Consider the following 25,116-nt stretch of genomic DNA (forward strand, 5'->3'; position numbering starts at 1 on the left):
GGAAAAATAAAGTAAAAAAATGCATAGCAGAGAACAAAAGAAAACCTACAAGGAAGAAAACAACAGACAGGTAGCTTTGTAAACAGCATGTAATATTTATTATCTAGTTTTTCTTGAAATGGAAATTTATTGTTTTATGTTGAGTCCTCTCTGATGTTCTGCTGTGTACATGGAAATGTTCTTTTTTTTCTTTTCTTGTTCTGTATTTAAGTTTAAAATGAATTTTAAAATCTATAAAAAAAAAAAAAACCCAAGATCTTGGTCACAAAATCAAGGTGTACATTTGTTCTGATCATTCAGGTTTTGACATTGTCTCAACTTTTTATAGATTATAACAATCATTATAATAGCTATAATTTATATAATGTTTTAAGGTTTGCAAACTATTTTGCACATATTTTTCTCACATTTTCCCTATTTTATCTTTACAACATGGGAGGTCTATACTGTTAGGGATTCCCATTTTGCAAATGAGGAAACTGAGACAGATGGCAGTTCAGTGAATTGCCCAGAATTACATAGCTGGTTAGTGTCTGAGGCTAGATTTGTACTTAGGGCTTTCTGAAATTCAGGTCCAAGACTATCCACTGTCCTACTTAGCTTCCTAGATAAAGATGATATTTATATATACAGCATTCAAAGGTCTACAAAGTGATAGCTCTCTCATATTCATTCTCTCTCTCTCTTTACATATATATCTATATATACCTACACACACTTGTGTAATAAACATGAAATCTCATTCTATGAGAATGATATTGAGTACTATGAGAATGAATACTATCTGTAAAAATACTCATTCATATTTATTCAAGATTTGAATACCATATCTTCTTATGTATTAGTAAAACAAAGTCAGAATAGGTTTCTCAAAACAATTAGTAACTCACAAAAATCTCCTTTCCTGTGCCGCAATTGAAATTATACGTGAGTATCTTCTAATCCATGTAGACACTTTTTTTTTCTTTCTACTAAGTTCACTCAGGACTTTTTAGTTTATGATGAAAGGGGGAAAGAATGATTCATCATTAGACTCGGTCTATAGCCTCATAAATTCCTTTCTCTTTACCTAACTAATCATCATCATCACTAATTATGCTCCAGAAAATAAACTGGAATGCAGTGCAGCATGGTTTAATATAGAATGAAATGATTTATAAATTAGAGATACTGCTGTCAAAATACTTTAAGTGTTTAAGCCCTGAAAAGAATGAATTGCACTAACTTTCCTCTGGTCTTAAAAGAGGACATTGGATACTGTTTATTGTGTTGGCATTGGGCTAAATGGATGGAGGTAGAAGTAATAAAATTAAATTTTAAATTTGGAACATAAAGAGGTTATGGACTAAGTGAAGTTTCCTTTGTGGAAAAATAGCGGTGGTGGAAAGAAGTGTTATGGATGGTTGCTACCCCAAGGCTGCTCAAATGTTTTTGACTCTTTGTGATCCCATTTGGAGTTTTCTTGGCAAAGATACTGGAGTAATTTCTCCTACTACAAATGGGGCAACTGAGGCCAAAAGGGTTAAGTGACTTGCCCAGAGTCACACAACTAGTAAGTGTCAGGGGCTAATGTCTAAGGTTGGATTTGAACCCAGGTCTTTCTGATTCCAAGACCATGCCTCTGTTCACTGTGTCATCTAGCTGCCTCATGGTGCAACAGTATTCCTTCATATTCATATGCCATAATTTGTGCAGCCACTCCCCAATTGATGTCCCCTCCCTTTAATTTCTAGTTCTTTGTCTCTACAAAAAGACCTCAAAAGAGCTGCTAAAAATATTTTTTGTACATTTAGGTCCTTTACCTCTGCATGCCAAATCCTTCTTAAAAATGTGATATCCTGGGGTGGCCAGGTAGCAGAGTGAGTAAGAGCACCGGCTCCAGTGTCGGGATGACCGGGGGATCGAATCCCAGGCTCAGACACTTAGCACCCACCCAGAAACACCTGGCTGTGTAACCTTGAGCAAGTTACTTAACCCTGATTGCTTTAAAAAAAAATGTGATATCCAGGTCAGTTGCTGAAATAAAATAATTTCTTCTGTGAAAAAAAAAAGTCCTTCCCAAATTCATAAAATATGTAACTACCATATTGCCCCTGCTGCTTCATCTAATTGGATCTCCCCCTACTGAATTATGTATTTTGTCTATTGCCTGACAATGTACTTTTGTAGCCAATGAAATTGCACAGATATTATACACAGATAGTTTCTAATAAACTGAACATCTAATCACTCCCACAATCTAGAAAATACTATTAAGTGCCTGCTAGGTACTGTACCTGTGATTTCATTGATATGGGGTATTCCTATGTGAGGAGACTCCCTCTAAGACTGAGGCTCAGAGAGTCTTAGTGATGTATTGACAGTCACCATAGCTAAATAATATTGTTTCCTAGATTCAAATCTAGGCTTCAGTACCCTTTTAACTATATTACTACACCCTTAAGCCAAAGTGCTTTTCAAGACAACTCACCTTTAATTTTTCCATAGATGTCAGACGGAATATGGGATTCACTTAAATAGAAATTATGTCAGACTTGCAGGATGTTTTGTTAATGAGCATATAGCCAGGTTTTCATTTTATAACAGCTGATAGTGATCAGTGAGTTAATGATACCTGGCAAAAGTTTTCTTCTTGCACCTAGGGAAGACATGAACAAGGATAAAGAAGTTACCAAAGCCTAAGCTTATAATGGCAAATACCATTTTAAGACTGTTTATATCTTCTTTCCCTGCACCAGCATTTAATTATCAAAAACTGTATTTGGTCAGGTGTGTCTTTGGTTCAAAAAGGACATGAAGTCAGGTGGAATAATGGTGTAGAATGGGAAGATGATCCCTTGTGATTGTTGTTTATGAAATTTTAAAACCAAATTTTACTTTTTTTCAGTCAATGAAAATCCACCTTCTCTCCTTCCCACCTTTTCCCCCCATTGAAAAGAAAGAAAAGAAAATCTCTGTCACAAACCTGTATAGTTAAGCAAAAAAACATTTCTGTGTTGACCATATCAAAACAAAACAAAACATGTCTCAATCCTTCACTCTGCTCAGTCACCTCTGTCAGGAGGTAGATAGCATGTTTCATCATGAGTCTTCAAGAATCATAATCCTTATAAGGAACTTTAAGCTACTTGTATAAGAAATATTCTATACATATGCTGTATGTGTAAAATTAGAAAGTTATTGAAAGTGATCAGAATTTATGAGAGGCATTTATAAGGGAAAATCACCAACAGTTGGTGTCCTACAGACATCTCAAACTCAACCTACCCAACACACGTCATTATCTTCCTCTCTACCACTCTTCCTCATTTTCCTTATTTTTGTGAGAAGTGCCCCTATACTTCTAGTCAATTAAGTTTGCAACCTCAGTATCTTCCAGTCATCTTGGTTTGCAATCTTGGATTACACTTGTTTCCTCACTTTATCTTACCCTTCACATTGAGCCAGTTGCAAAGTCCTATTGATTCGACCTCTACGACATATTGAACATTTGTTCCCTTCTCTCTCATGACTGGCTAAGTCATGTAGTTGAGGCCATCATTACCCCTTGCTTGAACTTAAGCCCCATTTGGCCTCCCTGCCTCAAGTCTCTTCCTGCAATTCATTTTCCACATAGCAGTGAAAGTGCTATTCCTAGAGCATAGGCCTGCCTATGTTATTCCACAAAGTCATTGCATTAAAAAACTAGTGACTTGAGGTCAAATTCAGACTCCTTTCTCTATTTGGCATTTTAAATTTTTCACAGTCTGCCCCCAGACTATCTTTCTAGGCATATTACATATTATTCCCCTTCATGCACTCAAACTCAGTCATGGCTTAGATTAGAGATCCAGAGATGAAGGGAACCTTAGAAGACTTCTAATCTAATCTCATTATCCTGTAGATGAGGAAACTGAGACTCGCTCAGGATCACATAGCCAAGAAGCAACAGAGTCAGGATTTGAACCCCAGATCCTCTTGACTCAAAAGCCGGCAATCTCACTGTTCTGGCACACAAACACCTAAGAAATGTTAGTTTGCTTGCTGGATCATATACTATGTTACCCATTCCTTTTCATTCTTCACTGTTCATCTCTACTCTCTCGTCCTTTACACATGTGATTTCTTATCCTATACCCGAGTGCAATTCCCCTTCACCCCTTACTTCTTCAAAGCTCAGTTCAATATCACATCTTTTTAACTACCTCCCCCACCCCAGCTACTAGTCCCTTCCTCTACCCCCAAATTTTCTTTGTATTTATATATGTGTGTGTATACACATGTGCGCACACACACAATTTATTTATATGTACATGTTGTGTGTATACACATGTGTGCACACTATATGTACATGTTGTTTTGATAAGAGTATAAGCTCTTTGAAGGTTGAGCTGTTTTAGTTTTGTCTCTGTAATCCAAGCATCTGACACATAGGTGCTTAATAAATACTTATTGGTTTATTGATAGGATGAAAGCAATGTTGGTGTGACAAGATCACAGAGGTCAGAGAAAAATTGTCCCTTTGGAGTCTTAGCATACCTACCATCTCTGACACTCTGACACTTAATGTGGGAGTGCAAAAAAGTCACTTAGCCTTTTTTTCAGCATCAGTTTCCTTATCTATAAAATGGGGATAATGATGGAAATAATACCTTTCTCAAGATTGTTTGAGGCTTAAATAAGATATATAGAAAGTGCTTTGCAAACTTCAAAGTGCTAAATGAATATGTTATTATTGGAGTCAGGAGAGGCAAGGAAAACAAAAAAAAAAGATAAAAAATATAGATGAGTTTATACAGTGAAAGAATTAAGGAAAAGTTTTCAGTTCTTTGATGTCTCTAGGATTTGTCCTATCAGGAAAGGGAACTCACTTCCTCTAAAAATGTACAAATGTCTGGGAAAAAAAACATTCCATTCACTGAAGAAGCTAAGGGCCCTAATGGAGCTTACTGAAGTGTTTGTTTCTGTTTGAGAAAGAATCTCATTCTCCTTGGGAACCGATTTAAAGCATAGGACTGCCTTGGTCTATACATGCAGCTTTCATCAACTTTATCTTCCATACATCCTGGGCAGTCCATAGTCTTATAGGTAGAAACACTTTTAGAATCCTTACTCATTGTCAAGACTTAATTTAGATTTTTGCTGTTGAAGGTTTTGTGGAGAAAAGGTTAAGATTGAAAACAGCTAGTATTTTCTGAGTGTAGAAAGTGGAGAGAAGTGTCTGACTGTTGTAAATCTATAATTTTCTATTTCTAGATAAAAAACAGAATCCTCGGGTGGTTTGAAGCATTGTGTATGTATAAACAGGTATAGGCACCCATTCTTTTCTTGAGTTAGGGTGGACTTCTTCAGTGAACTTATTTGTGTTCTGTATTTCCTTCAGGCATGACCAAGTGTGCTGGCTGCCTATGAACTTCCTGGTCACTTTCCTGCATTGGAAGGACACCAAGAAAAAGTGTCTCCTGAGCAGAGCCCCACCCTGCTTTAGACTGTGCCCTAAGCTCTGAGGTCCGGAACCTGCCCTGCCCTGACCTACAGTGATGATGGAGACCCTTTCTCAGGATTCTCTGCTGGAATGTCAGATTTGTTTCAACTATTACAGTCCCCGAAGGAGGCCCAAGTTGTTAGACTGCAAACATACCTGCTGTTCAGTTTGCCTCCAGCAAATGAGGACAAGCCAGAAGGACCTGAGGTGCCCCTGGTGCCGAGGCATCACCAAGCTTCCCCCGGGGTTCTCCATCTCCCAACTCCCTGATGATCCTGAGGTGCTAGCAGTGATTGCAATCCCTCACGCTTCGGAGCACACTCCTGTCTTCATCAAACTTCCTAGCAATGGGTGTTACATGGTACCCTTACCCATCTCCAAGGAGCGAGCATTATTGCCGGGAGACATTGGTTGCCGCCTGTTGCCAGGTAGCCAGCAAAAGTCTGTCACCGTGGTGACAATCCCGACAGAACAGCAGCCTCTGCAGGGGGGGATTCCCCAAGACGCGGTTGTGGAGGAGGAACAAGACAGGAGGGGTGTGGTGAAAAGCTCCACCTGGTCAGGGGTTTGCACTGTGATCTTGGTGGCCTGCGTCCTGGTCTTCCTGCTTGGCATCGTTCTCCACAACATGTCTTGCATTTCTAAGCGCTTCACTGTGATCTCCTGTGGCTGAGGAAGCCACAGAGTGAAATTTTCCATGTGTGTGCCAACTTAGGGGTTGAGAAGGTATTGGTGATGGAATCACAGTGAGGTATATACGGCAACACTGACCAATTGGTGCAGGGCACTGGGCACTGGGTAAGCCACTTAATTATCTGAAGATAGACCCAAAAGGCAGAATGCAGGACCTCTCAACAAGATACAGGGGAGACTGTACTGAGTGATGGTCACAGCTTGGAAGGAGATTGCATGCATCACCATAATAATTTATTAAATGAACTGTAATTTATGATTTTATCATGTTAAAACATATTCTACCTAGATGTTATACTGTACAAGTATATATGATGTGATCTCTAAATGCAGTAGATTAAAATCAAAATGCTATGTATAGAAGTAGAATTAAACATGAGAACCAATGTAACGGGTATGCAATGCTGGTTTCCTTTTCTTTTTTTTTAAACAAGATGGAAACTGTTAAAAGCAAGAACTCAGTCTTGATTTAGTTGATAAGGCATTTTTATACCTTTGGAATTGCACCTAAATTAAAATAAGTTAAATGGACTATAGTTTTTCAGAGCAAATATTTGGGTGGGGGGGAGTGTTTCATGTGTGATGTGTTTGTCATGCACTATCCTTTTGTCTTTACCTGTAGTTAAAGTTATATGTTTGTTAAAGTGCAGAGCCCTACAGAGAAGCAATAAAACAAATAGCAAGGAAGGAGATTTATTACTGCAGAAAATTTGCATATCTTTTATTTCCTGTCAAGCCATTTTGCAAAACAAGAATCAGAAGTGTAAATATGTGTGTGTGCATGTGCACACACCTGTGTGTTTTATTTACCTCAGGTTTTAAAATCCTTTCTGGAAGTACTTGGGATACTACACCCTTATGGACATGAGGGGAATTTTTCAAGAAGTTACATCATGGGAAAACAGAATCCTTTTTATGAAGAAGTACACATATGTCACCTTGATCCTCTTCTCCTGAATTTGAGTTTGGGGTTGGCGGTATGGCAAAAACTGCATATTTTCCTTTTTTCTCAGAATGTTAAATGGTGATGGGTGTGTTCAGTTGATGAGAGATCTGGGGTTATGGATAAATACACATTATAGGATGGTTCTTTGGAAGATGTTGTTGACAAGGCGACAAAGCCACTTGGAATAATATTTTTTTTTCAAATGTTGCTACAAAAATAGAAGAGTGTCAAGACAGAAGAAAGCATCTACATGTTGAGAAAGTAGCAAGCTAATTTAGCTTTATACATTCCTGTTTGAATGAAAAAATTCATTGTATTTTATCTCACATGGCCCCATTAAGGAGGACTTAATATTAAATATGGATTTCTGTCCATTGCTATTTTTTTTCTCACAAAAACAAACAAACAAACTGTGGACTTGACAATTCTAATGTAAGTGAGTTTGGTAAATAAAATAACATATGAGTAGGACTTAACTTGTGAATATCTCTCTTCAAGTTCCATTGAACCAAGGAAAATGAGGAGAAATAGAAACATATAGGCAGGTCCCTAATAACCACATTTGGAAATGTAGTTTGTAAAATTATGGAACAAATTCATTTTGTGTATTTAGTATTTAAATATTATCTCTCCTCACATTAAAACTGTGTAAAACAATGCAGTGAAATTCATCTGAGAGAAGACATCGGAATAACACAAAAAGAAGAATATTAGGGGAAATTAGTGTGACTATTTCAGTATCAATGTCTACTTAACAATGCAGTAGTAGGATTGCTGAATCTGTCCAATTCTTTTTCTTGGTATGTAGGGAATTCATTTGAAAAGACAAGAAATTAGGTTAAAATGCTATATTGTATAACTCATTGGGCATTACGCAACAAATAATCTGGGAATTATGTGGTATTAATAATTTAGGTATCATATTAGCTGAACACTATCCTATATTATGTAACAATATACTATTGGGTTAGTGTCAATTTCTCATACTCTCCCAGGATGTTGTAATGCATGTCTGACCTAAATTTCTAGCCTAGACATTTGCTAGTTTCTATTGCATAAGCAAATTGGAAAATGCATTTTTCTTTTAAAAAAAGTTACATTTCAAAAGATCTTTACACACTTCTTATTTTAAGCTGTGCCATATTTTTGTAAATGTTGGAGACTAAATGCATTTGTGTACAATATGCAGAAGTGAACTACCTTGTAGTATAACATGTGATCTAGTACTTAGTACTTAGACTTTAATCTACACTTTAACCTCAGATGTTCTATGTTTCTTAATATGAGACCCAGCAATCAAAATTATTCAGGAAAGTTATACTTAACAATCTAATTCTGACTTTGCACTTAAACAGTGTGAAACTAATTCAGTCTGTCATTGATTATTGGTCTTGCTACTTTATTCAACTTTGAAAAATTGAGATTAAAAAAATTGTTATTACTCATGAATTTTTTTGAAGTGGATTCTGCCTGAAGTTATTAGTGTACCTGTGTATCATTAGTTTTCACTTCTGAATAGTGAGGTGTTTAAAAAAAAGCTAATGGGCCTACAGAAATTCATTTTAACCTCCTGTATTTGAATTAACTTATGTTGTGATATTTATCATTGATATATTCCATACAGCTATACTTTCTACTCTCCATGTCAGCTGACTAAAAGACAAGATTTAAGTACACAGAGATCTTCATGCCAATACAATTTCTCGTTTTTCAAATACAAATTTGAATGGACTGAAAAGAATTGAATGTTAGGGCTAGTAGGAATCACTGAAATCATTTATTCCCAACCCCTTATTTTACAACTGAGAAAACAGACCCAGAGAGGTGTGAAATCATTTCACACAGAGGCAGAAAGAGAACTCAGCTCTGATTCTGGTCTTTTCACTAGTTTCATTGCAGGACAAAAAAGAAGCAGAGTGTTTATTTTTATATTCACCTGCCTATTTTTCCATAGGTGGGCTCTCCTGGATTTCTGTTGGCACCATCTTGATTTGGGTGGTAATGCATATCACTTACTCCCCAGCGGTTCTCTGTTTGGTTTAGGTAGATTTGTGTTTATTTTTAGCTTTTTCCTCTCTGGGAGACATTGGTGATTTATTAATGAATTGAAAGAAAACTGTCGAATGATGTGATTCTGAAATGTAAGGTTTTTAAATTGCTTACTAGTCATTTTTATAATGTCTAAATGATTTGTAAAGGATTGTAGATGTTTTGTAAATATTCAGCAATCAAGAGCATGAAGTTTGTTCTTTTATCAGTGAACCTCAGTTGATATGAGTACAGTATTAGCAAAAGAAGACTCAATTCAAGGGTAAAATTTTCAACCAAAAAATTCACAGCATATTTTTTAATAATGGTGGAAGGCATGAGTTGTGATGATAGAGTTCTCTGTGTCAAAACACTAATGCCAGATGACTAGAAAGTTGTAAGATGTTTATTTAGGTTTCTATAAACAAAATGAAAAACTACAAAATTAAACTTGAGGTTGATTTAAATCATGGGACACAGCAGGAGCTGTAATCATGTGCTAATTAATCATATTGGCATTATTTGTGCAGTTGCACTTTGAGACTGAGCTATGAGGCATTAGTCCTTGTAAAAGACTGGGTAATATGTAGTTGAAAATCCCACTTATTTTCCTCTTGGGGCTCTCAATGGACTTAAAATCAAATATTTAAAGGATTTAAGGGTGAAGTCCACTGATGTCTCTTCTGTGGTTACTAGTTAGTTTGCATCAACAAATGATAAAACAAGCTTTTAATGTCTGTCATGCCTCTACATGTGGGATTTTTGAACCACAGTGTGATTTATTAGACAAATGTGTGATATCTCTCTTTGCTAAATCTATTGTTACTAAGGAATAGCTCTAAAAATGTTTTGGTTTACAAGCTGTGCATGGTATATGATGTGAAATTGTTTCAGAATTTTGTGGCCCCCACATCAATATCTAATGTATGAGTAAGACAACCTACTCATCTCACTTTTCTCCTTTCTCCCCATTTCTAGGTGCATTGATGTTTTAATAAGATGCATTTAACTCTAGTCTGTATGAGAATACAAGAATTAGAATTTCCTGCAGTGTTGTGATAGAAAAGATCTTTAGTTGTGTTGATTATTCTTTAAAAACCTACCAGCTATGGGGTGGCTAGGTGGCACAGTGAACAGAACATGGCTTTGAAGTCAGGAGGACCTGAGTTCAAATGCGGCCTGAGACACAACACTTACTAGCTGCGTGACTTTGGGCAAGTCACTTAACCCCAATTGCCCTGGCCTCCCCCCTCCAAAAAAGAAAAAAACCTACCAGCTAGATGTGGTTGTGCTGGGGTTGCCTGTGTATATTTGTATGTAAATGTAAATGTATACATAAATTTTCAGATGCCAAACTGAAATATTATTTTGCATTTTAAAGAGAGGACTAAGTAGGGGACTTTATTCAGGTTTATATTTCATTTTTCTCTGAAAGAATTTAGGTTTTGTAACCTCCCATTGGTTTACTAATACTAAATTCTTTCCTTTACTACATTCTCATAATCTACTTGATTCTTCCTAAGGAAGTCATCTGATTTACCAAAAAAAAAAAAAAAAACCACCCAAAACTCAACTATACAAATACTTAATGTGACTAACAAAGGACAAAATCAAACAGTCTAGGAATGGTGGTGATTAAATCAGAAGACAAGGATTCATGTGTCATTTTATTCATCCCTATATGAAGACCAACCTCTTCCCCCAAATGCTATCCAGTGTGATAATTCCAGGTCTCATGTATCTTTAAAGGATGTTTTCCCTACACCACTTTATACAATTTATTTCAGAGTAATAATATTTATGTAGAAATTGGTTAATATTACCTGAAGTAGAATGAAAATTCTAAGCATTTAATTTTTTTCCCCTTTGAATTGAGTTTTTTTCCTATGACTTACTTTTCAAAAGAGAAGAGCAAGACTCTTGTCTGTGTCCTCTAGTAGGAATTGACTTCCCTCTCTTGGTTTCCTTTTGAATTGTACAGAACAGATACTGATTTCATTGATATTTAAGTGGTACATTAGCTCCACAAAGGTAAATAAACAGTGATGTATAAATAATAATTTCAGGATTTTGTAGCTTTAAGACCTTAAGGAATATCCATTCCAACCTCAACCAAGTCAATTTACAGAAGTCAAATCATTTTCTTTAAAGTCATATAGATAGTTAGTGTTAGAAACTCAGTGTCTTATTTGTCTTCTCACCTGAACAGTTTATTTGAACAAACAATTGATACTTCTAATGAACAATGATATTTAGAAGTACATTTCTGAAAATAATATATAAATACCACCTCCCCCCCCCTTCATTAAGTATTTGTCTTGTTTTTGTTACTGAGTGTTTGGTTTATTTTCCTTCGGGGTACTTTAGGCCATCTTTTATTAGTAACAATACAAGAACAGAGTTAATTATCACTCACTAGTTAAGAAATCACCATTCCTTTCTCATTTCTTTTATCCATGTCTCTTCCAACTCCACCTTGTGTTTCTTACCAAATCCTTTCTTTCCAGTGGTAAATTTCACTTAGACTGAAGCTTGAACTGCTTTGAATAGTGATATTCAAAAATAGCTTTTGTTAAACATCTACTGTGTTCAAGTCACCTACGTTAGGTGCCAAAAATATAGACACAAACAAAATAGTCACTGTCCTCTAGAAGCTTCCAGTCTAATGGGGAGACAAAACATGTAAATAGATGAACCAGGTGAACTGTGTAAATAGATGAAACAAACCAGTTGATCTTTGACTCTTGAACTAAAAGGGCCAATATTTGATGAGTTACCTGTTTGTAATAGTAGTGGCTAGTGGTCGCCCTAATTCATCAGTGCCCTTAATCTAAGCAGGATTTTACACTTGAAAGACAAAAGTAAAACAAGGCTTATTATTTAGTTTAAGAAGTAACAAGGATGTGTGTTTTTAAGAATATATGTTGGCAGTCATGCTCTTACACTTTTAAAAAATCTCAAAATGTTTTTGGCAATTATATTAGTGAAAATTAAATCAATTTTTTTACACAGCCAAGCATCAGAATACATGTTCATATTTAGTTCCACATACTGTAAAAGCTATAAATTACATCTACATAAAAGTTTTTAGCTGTTTTTAGTCATGTGCTGCTAGTTATGTGTTAAATCCTGACAGAAATGTGGTATTTACCAGGTTGAGTTTGGATGTATAGATAATTTATTAGCCAATTATCATGTGCTATAACATTGACTCACCAACTGCAGGAAGTGGGTATGTAATAAAAACACGTGTATTACACGTTTGTGGAGATTTTGGTCACATTGTACACATTTTCAGCATGGCAGCCATTGATCAATGCAGAGTATATATAACCACTTTGGAGATTTAATCCATTGCTGCCCAAGTGGCTTGTTATTTTTTGGACTTTTCAATGAAGATGGCAGTACATGACTTTTGAACTTCTGAAGTGTGACCAATCTTTTGTTTACCTCACATATAGAGGCCATTGTTTTATAAAAAGTGCATTTCAGAGCTTGCCCTGCTGTGTTGTGTATTCATGTCAAAGACATCACAGTGGTAAAGTGGGTCCTGAGCACTCTGGATAATACTGCATTCTTGAAATCAAAGATATTGTTAGTGTTACTAATTATTTTATCTTATGGGCAGTCACTTTGCAATATACCAGGCAAAATATTCCAGAACTCTTAAAATTTGCCACAGTGTGACTTTTTTCTTCTTCATATTCTCAAGGGTGTTATGTTAGGCCCCTTTTGCCAAACCCCTCTCCAGTAGGTCATTACCCTGAAACGCATTATGATAAGCTACAGAAACAGTGGTCCAAGGAAAAAATAAAATTTACTCATTTGTAGCACATTCCCAGGGATATGGGCCGTTGGTCCGAGGCTGTTTCCAAAGGGGCTCTCAGTTTTTTGGTTTGAAGTTTAGAGTAAAATGATCCATAAGTATCAGCAGTAGATAATACTAGTGGGGAAAAGAGAGCAGTGGAAGGTAAAGCAGATCAGAGAGACAGGTGCCTCTTCAGTGAGATCAGTTTGGTGCTATCTGTGCTATTTTTTATTAGCAATAATTAGCATGGTGGTACTACCCTTATGTTGTGCTTTCAGTATTCTTTGAGGAATTTTTCAGTAATTTGCCCTATGGTATATAGTTTACCAAATGCCAGTGTGTGGGGAGATACCCTTGGAGAAGGAAAGTCAATTCTTCAAAGTAATAAAGTCTAGTAATGATGGCTAAAACAAAATTGTAGTTGTGAGATCCTAAGATGACTAGTAAAACTCATTTGTGGAAAATAGAAAAAAAAAAACAGTAATGAACTAGACAGGACACAAGCTTCTTTTCAACAACCCTCTTACTTCAACAGAATCTTAAAGGCCTTGAAAATGCACAGCATGTTCCGAATGTGCTGGCTATGGCAAGACTGAGAGGATTTAAGTTACGGAGAAGCTGAGAGGATTTCAGTTATTCTAGCAATCAAAAAGGGAGTCAAATTGGGCCCCTGTTGTAGAGATTTTCTATCCTTGGGTTGCTAATACCCTGGCAATTTCAGACGCATGACCAAGGCAAATTGTACTGAAAAATGCAGACAAACCCTAACATCCTTTGAACTGCTTGTTCCTTTGGATACGTAAGTTGACTTAAAGAGATAATTGGATTTGAGGAAGCATTTACTTTTTAACTTCTGGAGGTTCAGTTTTTTTTTTTCTCTTGTTTCACATATTCACTCCTACTTGTATATGTTTTGCTCATTTGCCATATGCAGGTGTGAGGTTGGTTCCAGTTCAAGACCATACAAACTTCCACCCTGAGTCTGAAAGAGTCACTTGTTCCATTTGTAGGTTCGTTCCCTATTCTTCGCTAACTTTCTCCAATTGATAATATTCTGGTCAAATAACTTAGATTAATATTGCTCAGAGGCTGTTAACTCAAGTCTGTGACATGTTTCATTTGCAATAATGTGGATAATTTATTTTAGAAGCTTTCCTTTAAAGGGCTAAGTAGCCCTACAGATATATGAGCTGCCAGGCTGTGTAGAAGTATTGTCCAAATGTTGCCAAATATTGACTTTGTAAAGGGGATATGAAGCTGCTGTTTATAAATCTGAATGTCTTAAAAGCATTCTTTGCTTGCTTTTTCTGTCATAGATGGTGTCTTAGAAAGTCCTGTGTTTTTTTTCTTCCACTGATCCCTATTTTAATATATGGTATTTTTGTATGCCAGACTGATGTCTTGTCCTTTGTATGTGTGGTAATGTTGATTTTATGACAACTGTTAAAACATTTGTTATGATTAAAATTCTTAAAATGATTTCAAATAGACTGGTAGTTTTTATTTTTTTCCAAAAGAAGAAAAATTGGCTAGAATTTTTATCCATCAGTTAATAGGCTTGGGTAGAAATAAAGCAAAATGTGATTACTGAGCCAAGGTTTTTGAGAGTGAATCTGACTTTCAAGTGGCCCCCTGAAAGGCCAAAGAAAGCATTCTTTATGGGTTTTGTAAAGTCCCAGATGCAAAACATGTTGCTGAGACTTGAATTTTGACAGTATGCCATGCCCTGACTGATGTTTTTAGAAATGATGCAAAAGGTCTTCTGCTCTGGTCCCCCATGGGAGCCCTGTTGAGGGCACCTCCACGTGAACTTAGCTTCATTCAGCCATAGCCTGAGCTGGCCATAGTAAAGTGCTAAGTTCAGAAGACAGATGTTTTAAGGAAAAGAACCTTTGGCAATATGGACTCTTTCAAAAAACTTGGGTCATTTGGGAAGAAGATGAGGATTCAGAGATCCTCCAACCTGCTCATTATACAGATGAGGAACATGTGACCCAGAGAATTTAAAGGAACTACCCAAGTTGGCAGAACCAGGAGGCAATTCAAACCCAGCCCTTCTATGAATAATGTGATAGGTGTGTGGTTAAGGGAGTAAATATTGACTTTTTCTGGTAACTAAGAAATTCCCATAGATTTAGCAGTTCAGAGTAAGACTGAAGGGAATCTCAGATCATTCATTCCATAACACTAAACGGGCCCTATACATGTTACTTCTTTTCTTGAAAAGTTAAATGATTATTTTGCACATGCCTAAAAATTTCCAATGTGAGATAATCTAGTCTTAAAATGGGGAAGAAAAAAAAGGTGTCCCCAGCTATTACTGGGCATATTTGACCATACTTGAGAGCTTCCATCAATACAATTAAACAGCTAAGTAGAAAGTCCAAAATAATGGGATGAATTGGGGTGAAGACAGCATAGAATGTGATAGATAAGCTTTTAGTTTATCTTCTACCAGCTTGGGCAAAGGGACTATGGGCTTTGTAATGCAGGGTGTCTTAACCCTTTAAGTCATGGACGATTGGGTAAAATAGACCCATTCTTAGAATTTTGTTTTTAAATGTGTAACATAAAATATGTAAAATTACAAAGGAAATCAATCATGTTGAAATAGTTACATGTTTACACTTTTAAAAGTTCAAAACCCTAGGTAAGAACAACTCTTGGGAAAAGAAATATGGTAGAACCAGAGAGAATGAAACATTTATGATTCTGAAATAAAGATCTATGTTTATAGAATTAAAATTGAAAAAAAAAACTTGGGGTCTAGTTCAATCCCCTTATTTTTTAGATGAGGAAACAGACCTAAAGAAGCTGTGACTTAATGGGGCTGGGATTTGAACTCAAGTTATCTGACTACAAATGTGTTCCGCTACATTTACTGTTGTCAACTTGGAGTAATTGCTGTAGCACTTGAAAGGTACAGCTTTGCCTGCCTCAAGAGTAAAGAGGTAGAAGGAGGGGCGGCCAGGTAGCACAGCGAGTAAGAGCACCGGCCCCAGAGTGGGGATGACCTGGGGATCGAATCTGGGCTCCGACACTTAGCACCCACCCAGAAACACCTGCTTGTGTAACCTTGAGCAAGTTACTTAACCCTAATTGCTAGTACTAGATACTCATACAATACAATCCCATCTGGACCACAAATCTCCCCATGTTGTGATTAAACTCTCCCTTATGTATATATTTTTTGCTTTTTTTTGAAGGGGGGAAGGCAGGACAATTGGGGTTAAGTGATTTGCCCAAGGTCACATGGCTAGTAAGTGTTAAGTGCCTGAGGCTGGATTTGAACTCCTGTCCTCCTGACTCCAGGGCAAGTACTCTATTCACTGTGTCACCTAGCCGCCCCTCTCTTATGTATTTTCGAAGAACTGCAGAATAAGAAGAAACTTTAGAGATTACCAAAAATATCCTTTTCTAGATTAAAAGAAAAGACCTTGAGAAGTTAGGTGATTTGTCTAAATTCATTCACCAAATTGGTGGCAGAGCTAGACTAGAACCTTGAATCTGTCCAGAGATTATTTCCCATAATACTGAACCAAAGGTGATATTTTCCTTGGGTGATTATGTGTTAATCAGATAAACTACTAGCTAACTAATTTGTCACCTCTCCCAGAAAATATCAGAGCTAGGAATTTCAGGCATTAAGAGCAGGCTGTTTGGGGACATTTCTTTGGTCAGGAAATAGATAACCTTTTTGGTAGGTGTCCCTCAAATCACACCAAATTTTTCTAAACTTGAGACAGAAATGTGAGCTGAACCCAGGTCTCCTGGTGCCTTATCCAGTCTTTTTCTGATTGATCATCCTGCTTCCCTCTACCCTACATGACATGGTTAGAAAAGGTCAGCCATTTGAGCCCCGCAGATGTCTCATTTGAGACCTTCCTATGGAAAATAATAGGAGACAAACAAGTCTTCAAACTTTGCTTTTCTCACATGTTTGAAGAACAGAGGTAGATGGAGAAAGATGTCAGAGTAGGGCCATGAAGCCTGAATTAAACTGAAAAAAAGGAAAGGGTTATTTTGGCAGAAAAGTGGGTAGAGATATGCTGATATTCAACTTAAAAGTGATTTTGGGAGTGAAATGTGCTGAAATAAATGAAAGGATAAATGGTTTATAGGATCATAGATATAGGATCATAGAGTTGAAAGGGGCCTTAGAGGTAAATTGTTCTAACTCTCTCATTTTACAGATGAGGAAACTGAGGCTTGAAAAACTCAAATGACTTAAACAAGGTCACACACACAGTAAGTAGCAGAGTTGTCATTGGAATCCAGGTCCTAAATCTCTAAAACCATTCTCATACACAAGGAGCATTTTTATTCCTAGACAGCTTCTCATTTGTACATCCTTCTTCTTTTCCAGTAAATGACATTCATTGCTATGTGTGGCCATGTTGCATCAAGTGACATTATGCTATTATTTATTCATCATCACTTGTTTCTCCTTTGTCTTGGTGACCCCCCAGGATATACCCCAAATGAAAAATGAAACATTTTGAAAAGATAGCTTTTAGTTTCATTTCCAGAGGTGAGTATTTCCATAATATGTCAGTGTTTATGTGTGAAAGGAAAAATTGTGTTCTGTTGATATGCAGAGCAATAGCATTATTATTACATAGGCATCTAGGCATTTGCCTTTTCCTGTGTCATATGTAGAAAAATAGAAAGTATAATCATAGGATCTTAGGGCAATAAGGAACTTCAGTGAGAGGGACCTTACTACCTCCCAAGGGAGCCCATTTCACTTTGGGATAACTTTAATTCTTAGAAAGTTTTTCTCGACATCCAACAAATCTAATTCTCTATAACTTTACCCATTGTGCATAGTTTTGCTCCCAAGGGTCAAGCAGAATTAATAATAATAATATTAACAATAATAATAATAATAACAATTTTACATTTCTATAGCACCTTGAGTTTTACAAACTGCTTTATAAACATTTTCTCACTTCATCCTCACAATAACGCTGAGGTAGGTGTTATTATTACTCACATTTTACAGATGAGGAAACTGAGGCAGGTGGAGGTTAAATGATTTCACCAGGGTCACACAACTAATAAGTGTCTGAGGCTAAATTTGAACTTAGGTCTTCCTGTTTCCATATCAGGACTCTATCCACTATGCCACCTAGCTGCCTACCAAGTCTAATTTCTTCTTTTGCATCACAGTCCTTTAAATATTCTCACACAATAATTGTTTCATGTTTTATTCTTTTATTTTTCAGGCTATTCATCCCTAGTTCTTTCAGCCAACCCTCAAATAATCTTGGGATTGTCCACCTGCCTGGTTAATATCCTAGATAGTCACTTGCTTATCAATGCCCTGAAAATGTGGCACCTAGAACTGGCCAGAGGTAGTCTGACCAGGGCACGGTACAACAAAGTGAACACGTCCCTAGTTCTGGAAATCAAGCCTTTTTAAATGTAGCCTAAGATTGCATTTGCTTTTCTGGCTCATGGTACCTGAGAAGTTCTAAGGGAGTGAATGTGAGGTGAGACTGTGGCCTCATAGCTAGCTTGTGGCAGATCTCGGCATAGACCCCAGGCAGAATTGTAAAGCAAGACTGCACATCAGAGGTGACATAAAGAGCCAAGAATCTAGAACTACAAGAAGCAGGGCATGAGTTGGAGTTCTACTACTTCTATGAGCCATTAACATACCTTTCTGAGTCTCATTTTCTTGATCCATAAAGAGGGAATGACACACAGCCTACTTTACAAAATTATTGTAAGAAAAACATGCTTGGGGCAGCTAGGTGGCACAGTGAATAGAACACAGGCCCTGGAGTCAGGAGGACCTGAGTTCAGATCTGACCTCAGACACTTAATACAAAAACTAGCTGTTTGACCTTGGGCGAGTCACTTAACCCCAATTGCCCTCCAAAAAGAAAAGAAAAAGGAAAACATGCTTTATAAATGACAGAAAAATGAGCTCTCATCATCTAGTGCAGCCTACTTATTTCACAGATGGAGAAACTGAGACCGAGAGGTGAGCTGATGTGGCAAAGTTAATAGTAGAATCGATTCTAGTCTATCCTGACTGTTCATCTGGTGTTTATTGCTCCACACCCCATTGCCTTCCCAGAGCTCTCCCTGATCATTTTTCACCAGTTGAAATGCATTGCAAACACTCGAGTTTCACTGGGCATTAGTCAGGTTTCTTGATGTACCAGCTACTTACAGCTATAGAGACTCTTGCCCAAATGTGACCTGCACTGGCTATCTTATTGACTGTCTTGTTACAAAGCCAGCTTTGTCTTGACAACAAGCACCCTTCACTCTCTTGTCCTCCCCTCTGGAGAAAGACATTCTGAGTTCAAATCCTGGTTCTTATCAATTACTAACAATAAATAGGCCTTCTCAGGGCCTCAGTTTCATGATCTGTAAAATAACAATAGTAACAACAAAAAAGCCTTTATTTAACACTTCACAAATATTATCTCATTCAATTCTCACAACAACCGTGGGAGGCAGGTGCTATTATAATGTCTATTTTAAGTTGAGGAAACTAAGACAAAGGCCAACTCACTTTCCAAGGGTTACCCAGCTAGTAAGTGTCTGAGATAGCATTTGAACTCAGATCTTTTTGACCTATAAAATGAAGGGATCAGAATAGCTGGTCTTCCAAGGTTCCTTCTGGCTGCAAATCCTATTGACGATACCATCCCCTGTGTAAAAATGTTTGCTGTGATATGGTACAGATATAAAAAAACAAACAAACCATAAATTCTTGAAAAACAAAATTAGAAGTGCTGGGACATACTTTCCAGAAGAGGTCAATTTTGAGACTTGTCTTAGACAAGTGAGTTACTATTTATAGTTGCTTTTTGAGTGCCTTCTCCCTGACAATATGATTTGATTGTAGTTGTATTTTTTCAATGTTGGGGAGGACAAAAAGTCAGTTCTCCTTTTTGCATCTTCTCATTTTCAGTACTCAAGTTCTTGCTAACAGTATGAAGAGCAACGTTGTTTTGTTTCCTTCCCATCAGGCTCCTTTTAATGAGCTACTCCCAAATGACTCTTTTCCTGCACTGCAGTCATTTCTGAATCTGCCTCCAAGACTGTTCTCATAAGGCTATTTACTATTAACTCCCTCTGTTCCCTTAATCCACATCTCAAAATCCCTTTACATTCATTATCCTCTCCTCATTGGCTCCATTATTTAGAGAAGAGGCAGCCTTTTTCTTTGCCAAAGATAACCCATACTTTTGTGCCCTTGTTCTACTCATCTACTTTCTACTTCAGATCTCGCCCCATTGACCATTTTGCCCCATTCACTCTTTCTCCCATCTTCAGTCTCTCCTAATATCCTTCTTTACTGCCTCCAGACAAACCTGGGCCTCCACTATTCTTTAAACACCGCTCCCCCTCAAAAAATCCAAAACAACAAAACACCTTCACTTGACCCTGCTGTCCACTCAAGCTCTCCTTTATCTTTCCTACTTTTTACTACTAGACTTCTATAAGAACTCTTGTCAATTCCCACTGACTTCTTAGCTCCTTCCTATTTTGACCTTCTGTTGAAAGCTGCACTCTCAGAAAATGATATATATCTTAACTGTTGAATTTTATGACTTTTTTTTCAGTCTTCATCTTCCTTTCTGAAGCTTTAGACCTTGCTATCTCTTTTATTCTGGAAACTCTCCCCTTTGAGTTCTATGACATTGCTCTCTCCCGGTTCACTCCATCTCTAGCCCACTCTCATCCTCTTTTCCTGGGTCACCATCATCCCTCTTAAACTTTCCCTCCTTGACCTCAGAGGCTGGAACCAGGAGCATTGGAGACTTAATGTCAAATTAAAGGGATAGCTAATAATCCAGACTGGTTGGAGTATGTGAAGGGGAATGATATTAATGTCCCCCAAAAATAGGTTGGACAAAAGAAAGGCCATAAATTCCAGGCTAAAGTTGCATTCTGGTATTGATAGGTGTATGCTTTTAAAAAAATTTAGCAGCTAATTGACATTATCAGATCTTAGGAAGATTGTTTGGATAAATATGGGGAGGATAAATTGAAGAGGGTATACTATGCAGTCAAAAAGACCAACTGTTCTTGGTTGTTATCAAAGTCTAGGCAAGAGGTGATGAAAGCTTACATTAGCATGATGGCCTTAGACTGTAGAGAAGGGGACAGCTGTGTGAAATGTTACAGAGGTAGAATTGATAAGACTTATCAATTAAGCAGATTCGGAGAAACCAAAGAGTCAAAGGTGACTCTAGTTTAGAAACCTGGGTGAATGGAAGGATGTGTGAGTGCACAAAGAGAAACAGGGTGGTTATTAAGTTCTGTTTGGGACATGTTAAGTTTGAGGTAATGATTGGATAATAGGCAGCAATAAATGCGGGACTGGAGTTCAGGAGAAAGAATGGAACTTGATATCTTGATCAAGGAGTCATCCACACAGAGATGGAAATTTAACCCATGGGAGCAAATGATATTTCCAAAGGAATTGTGGTGTGCAGGAGGGAGATAGAATCATGGAATCATAGTATAACAGATTTTGAAAGTTGGAAGGGATATCAATGGCCATATAATTCACCCTGAGACAACTAGATGGTTTAGTAGATAGAGCACTGAGCTTAGAATCAGGAAGACTCATCCTCCTGAATTCAAATGTGACCTCAGACACTTATTATTATATCAGGCTGTGTGGCCCTGGGCAAGTCACCTAACCCTGTTTGCTTCAGTTCCTCATCTGTAAAATGGCAATGGCAAACCATTCCAGTATCTTTGCCAGCAAATCCTAAATGGCGTCACAAAGAGTCAGACATGACTAAAAAACAACTGAACTGAATAATTCAACCCACTATACACTATCCCCACTCTGTTATATCTGACAAGTAGTCAGACCTTCAATGAAGGGAACCCTCCCCCTCTTCCTTGCACACAAGATTTCATCTGCCATCTATCTGGACTGGTCATCCTACATGCCTAGAATGTTCTTCTTCCCATTCTCTGACTCTGAGGATCCCTGGCTTCCTTTAAGATTAATCTCAAGTGCTAACTCCTGCAAGCAGTTGTTTTTTGGTCCTCACAGCTTCAAAGGTCTTTTCCTCTGAGACTACTTTCCATCTACCACATATACATGTTGTATGTAGCAATATGTATATATATTATCTGATTAGTTTGTAAGCTTCTTGAGAGGAAGAGACTGTTTTTGCTTTTTTTTTTTAATGCATAAGGCTTATTAGTATGGTTCCTGGCACAAAAAAAGTACTTAATAAGTGCTTATTGATTGACTGATTAAGGCTTGTTGTAAATTTGGCACCTCTCTTGAGATAATATTTACACAGTGACTTCTCTTTTTGCCATTTTCATTTGGTCAACTAGGACTCCTGTAGACCATGACTTTGGAATTTGAGCTACATTAACTACAGTCGACTCTAACCAAGTCTGTACCCAGAGTTAGGGGGTGGGTTGAGCAGCTGTTGGGCATGCTGGGTTTATATGTGACAATATTTGGAATATGAAGATTCAAATCTTAACTGAAGAAATATGGCCTTCATCCTTAATAAACATGGCTTCATTTACCCAATGCTTTTCACACAATTTTCCTTTCCCTTTTGAGTGAGTGCTTTCTTTTTAGTCCAAAAAGAAAGTCTGGTTCTCATTTTACTGGATCCTCCATTTCATTCTTTGCTTTTCAGATTGGAGTTACTTAAGATGTATGTAATTCAGCTGAATTTACACCAGGAGTTCTGGAACAAATTTATTTATTCCATTTCTTTTCATAACATGACAATTATCCAAGGATATCTGGACACAGAAAAAGATCAGAACAGCACAAGAATATAGGCAGAAGACAGCAAGAACTCCTCAAAACCTGGGGCCAACAGGACTCTTTCCATCAGGAAATGCCAGACCACACAGGTTGGTCTTGCCATTTTCTTTAATCTAAATATTTCAGGCTCATGTTGCTTCCCTTAAGTATTTGATATGTATGAGAGATTGAGAGGGAATATGGCCACAGTGGATAGAGAAGGAAGGGAAAACCTTGAGGCGAAGTGCTGAGCAAAACAGCCAAGCAAAAGGAGCAAATGTGGCCTTATTCTGGGAAGATGACTTGTGCAGGGTGGGAGTCTCTGCTTCCAGTGATCATTGGCTTTTTAGAATCATAGAACTTTAGAAGTGAAAAAAAGACCTCAAAGTTTATCTGGTCAAACCTCCTCTCCACCATTTTATAGATGAGGAACTGAGCCCTAGAAAGAGGTGAATTGTCAGAAGTCACACAATGAGTGTGACTAAGAGATCGAAGACTACACAGGGTGTCCTTAAAGTCTGGACATATAGGAAATCTCATTAACTATGCATATTTTCAAGAAATGAAATTTTCAACAACATTTTATTTAATTAAACATAAATGAGATTTCATAGAAAGACATAGGAGACACATAGGAAAATTAATTCATTATATATTCATATAATATTATATATTCATATAATGAGATTAATTAATCTCATTAATATGGAAAATAGTCCCTAATAGCTAATGAAAGCTTTTATTCTATATGAAATTGTCAGGGCTAAAATTTATGCTAATTAAATAAAATGTTATGGAAAATTTCATTCATTTCATTTCTAGAAAATGTAGAATGTTGGGGGCGGCTAGGTGGTGCAGTGAATATAACACCGGCCCTGGAGTCAGGAGGACCTGGGTTCGGATCTGGCCTCAGACACTTAACACAAAAACTAGCTGTGTGACCTTGGACAAGTCACTTAACCCCAATTGCCCTCCAAAAAGAAAAAAAAGAAAAAAGAAAATGTGGAATGTTGTTGAAAGAACCTAGGTCTTTCCATTCTCAGTCAAGTGCTCTTTCTACCTCACCAGGGCTCACTTTGTGCTTAGGAATACAAAGAAAGGGGTCCCCTGATGCTGAGGTTGTTTAATGTAATAATAACTCTAATGGAGTTGTAGGAAGAGGGACTGGGAACATGAGCAGCAGCCTGCTTGACTTATGCCGTACCCTCATGGAGGAGGTTGGCACACCTGCTGCCAGCAAGGCCAGAAGACATAGAATGGAAGGGCCTCGTGCAAATGTTCTGAGCTGACTCTAGTTGGCTAACCCCAGGATGAAGAAGAGCCTTTTGGCTGGGACTGAGGTGAGAGTATAATTTAAAACAAACGCAGAGCCATCAAGTCTGTTTGATACATGCTTCTTGAAAGCAGAGATGATTTCTTTTCTTCTTTTTTGTCATTGTATCTCCAGTGGCAAGCAGGTAGTAGCTGCTTAATTAGTGTATGTTGAATTTAAAATATATTGTGCTAGCACAAGAAAAGACACAAAGACATATAACACAGGACTCCCCAAGGAATTTATAATCTAGTTACATAGGTTCCGAAAATCGGATACCACCCCAGGGATGGGGGGCCCTAGAACAATCCAGGGAGGGGGTGGTAGTAGCCTTGGGTACCAACAAGTTTAAGCAAGTGTTGGCATTGTCGGGAAGTCCAGCATGTATCAGCAGGAATATATGCATGTTATGGCTTGTTTATAATACCATACTATATGGTTACATGGTGCAACACTGCATCACCAAAATTTCAATGCAGGAAAAAACCCACAAATTTACAGTAAATTATTAAATTTAAGATGCATCATTTCATCATTTTTGAAATGATGCAAAGTTTAAAAAAAGCCATTAAAGGGTTAAAGAAAGGAGATTTCCAAGGGGGTACTGAATAATTTTTTTAAAGGGGGTGTTAGGCCAAATAATTTTGGGAACCTCTGATCTAATAGATGCATCCAACCACTGTTATTAGAATTAAAATAGTTTTACCAATGAAGTATTTTTTTCCTTGCATGAATCCAGAAATAATGATGATGATGATAATCATAGACTTTCCTATAGAAATCAATATTGCTAGAATAAGGCTCAATTCTAAAGGGTTGTTGATTTAAAATAAATCCTATTAAGAAAATGTAGCTTTAAATGGCCATCCCTGAATCAAGGGCTTTCTAAATGGAAAACATCACTACCAGAGGCCTAGTTTCTTTCCACAGCAATAACATGCAGATACAGACAAAGAAATATATTAGGAGAATCTGCCTCCTTGGAGTCTGAATAGAAAATGATTTTATGGACACCTTGGTTGGAGAACAGCTGATAAATTATATGCTCAATAGAGTGATGAGGGTAAGGCCTCACCTTATTTAAGTGGATAATGTGCGTGCA

General features: G+C 37.3%; 1 protein-coding gene across 4 annotated transcripts in view; it reads left to right on the top strand.

The window, feature by feature from the left end:
- Positions 1 to 14,418, top strand: part of RNF152 (ring finger protein 152) — a 112,260-nt gene extending 97,842 nt beyond the window's left edge. For all 4 annotated transcript variants that reach the window (XM_069100254.1, XM_069100252.1, XM_069100253.1 and 1 more), the window contains one exon: positions 5,363 to 14,418. In XM_069100254.1, coding sequence (XP_068956355.1) covers positions 5,520 to 6,137 — 618 coding nt within the window. In that variant the 5' untranslated portion in view covers positions 5,363 to 5,519 and the 3' untranslated portion in view covers positions 6,138 to 14,418. The remainder of the gene's footprint in view (positions 1 to 5,362) is intronic.
- The last annotated feature ends 10,698 nt before the right edge of the window (positions 14,419 to 25,116 follow it).

This window comes from Petaurus breviceps, unplaced genomic scaffold, assembly GCF_028583685.1.
Source record: "Petaurus breviceps papuanus isolate PSGF00001 unplaced genomic scaffold, PetGlider_PUasm1.0 38, whole genome shotgun sequence".
In the NCBI taxonomy this organism is placed as follows: Eukaryota; Metazoa; Chordata; class Mammalia; order Diprotodontia; family Petauridae; genus Petaurus; species Petaurus breviceps.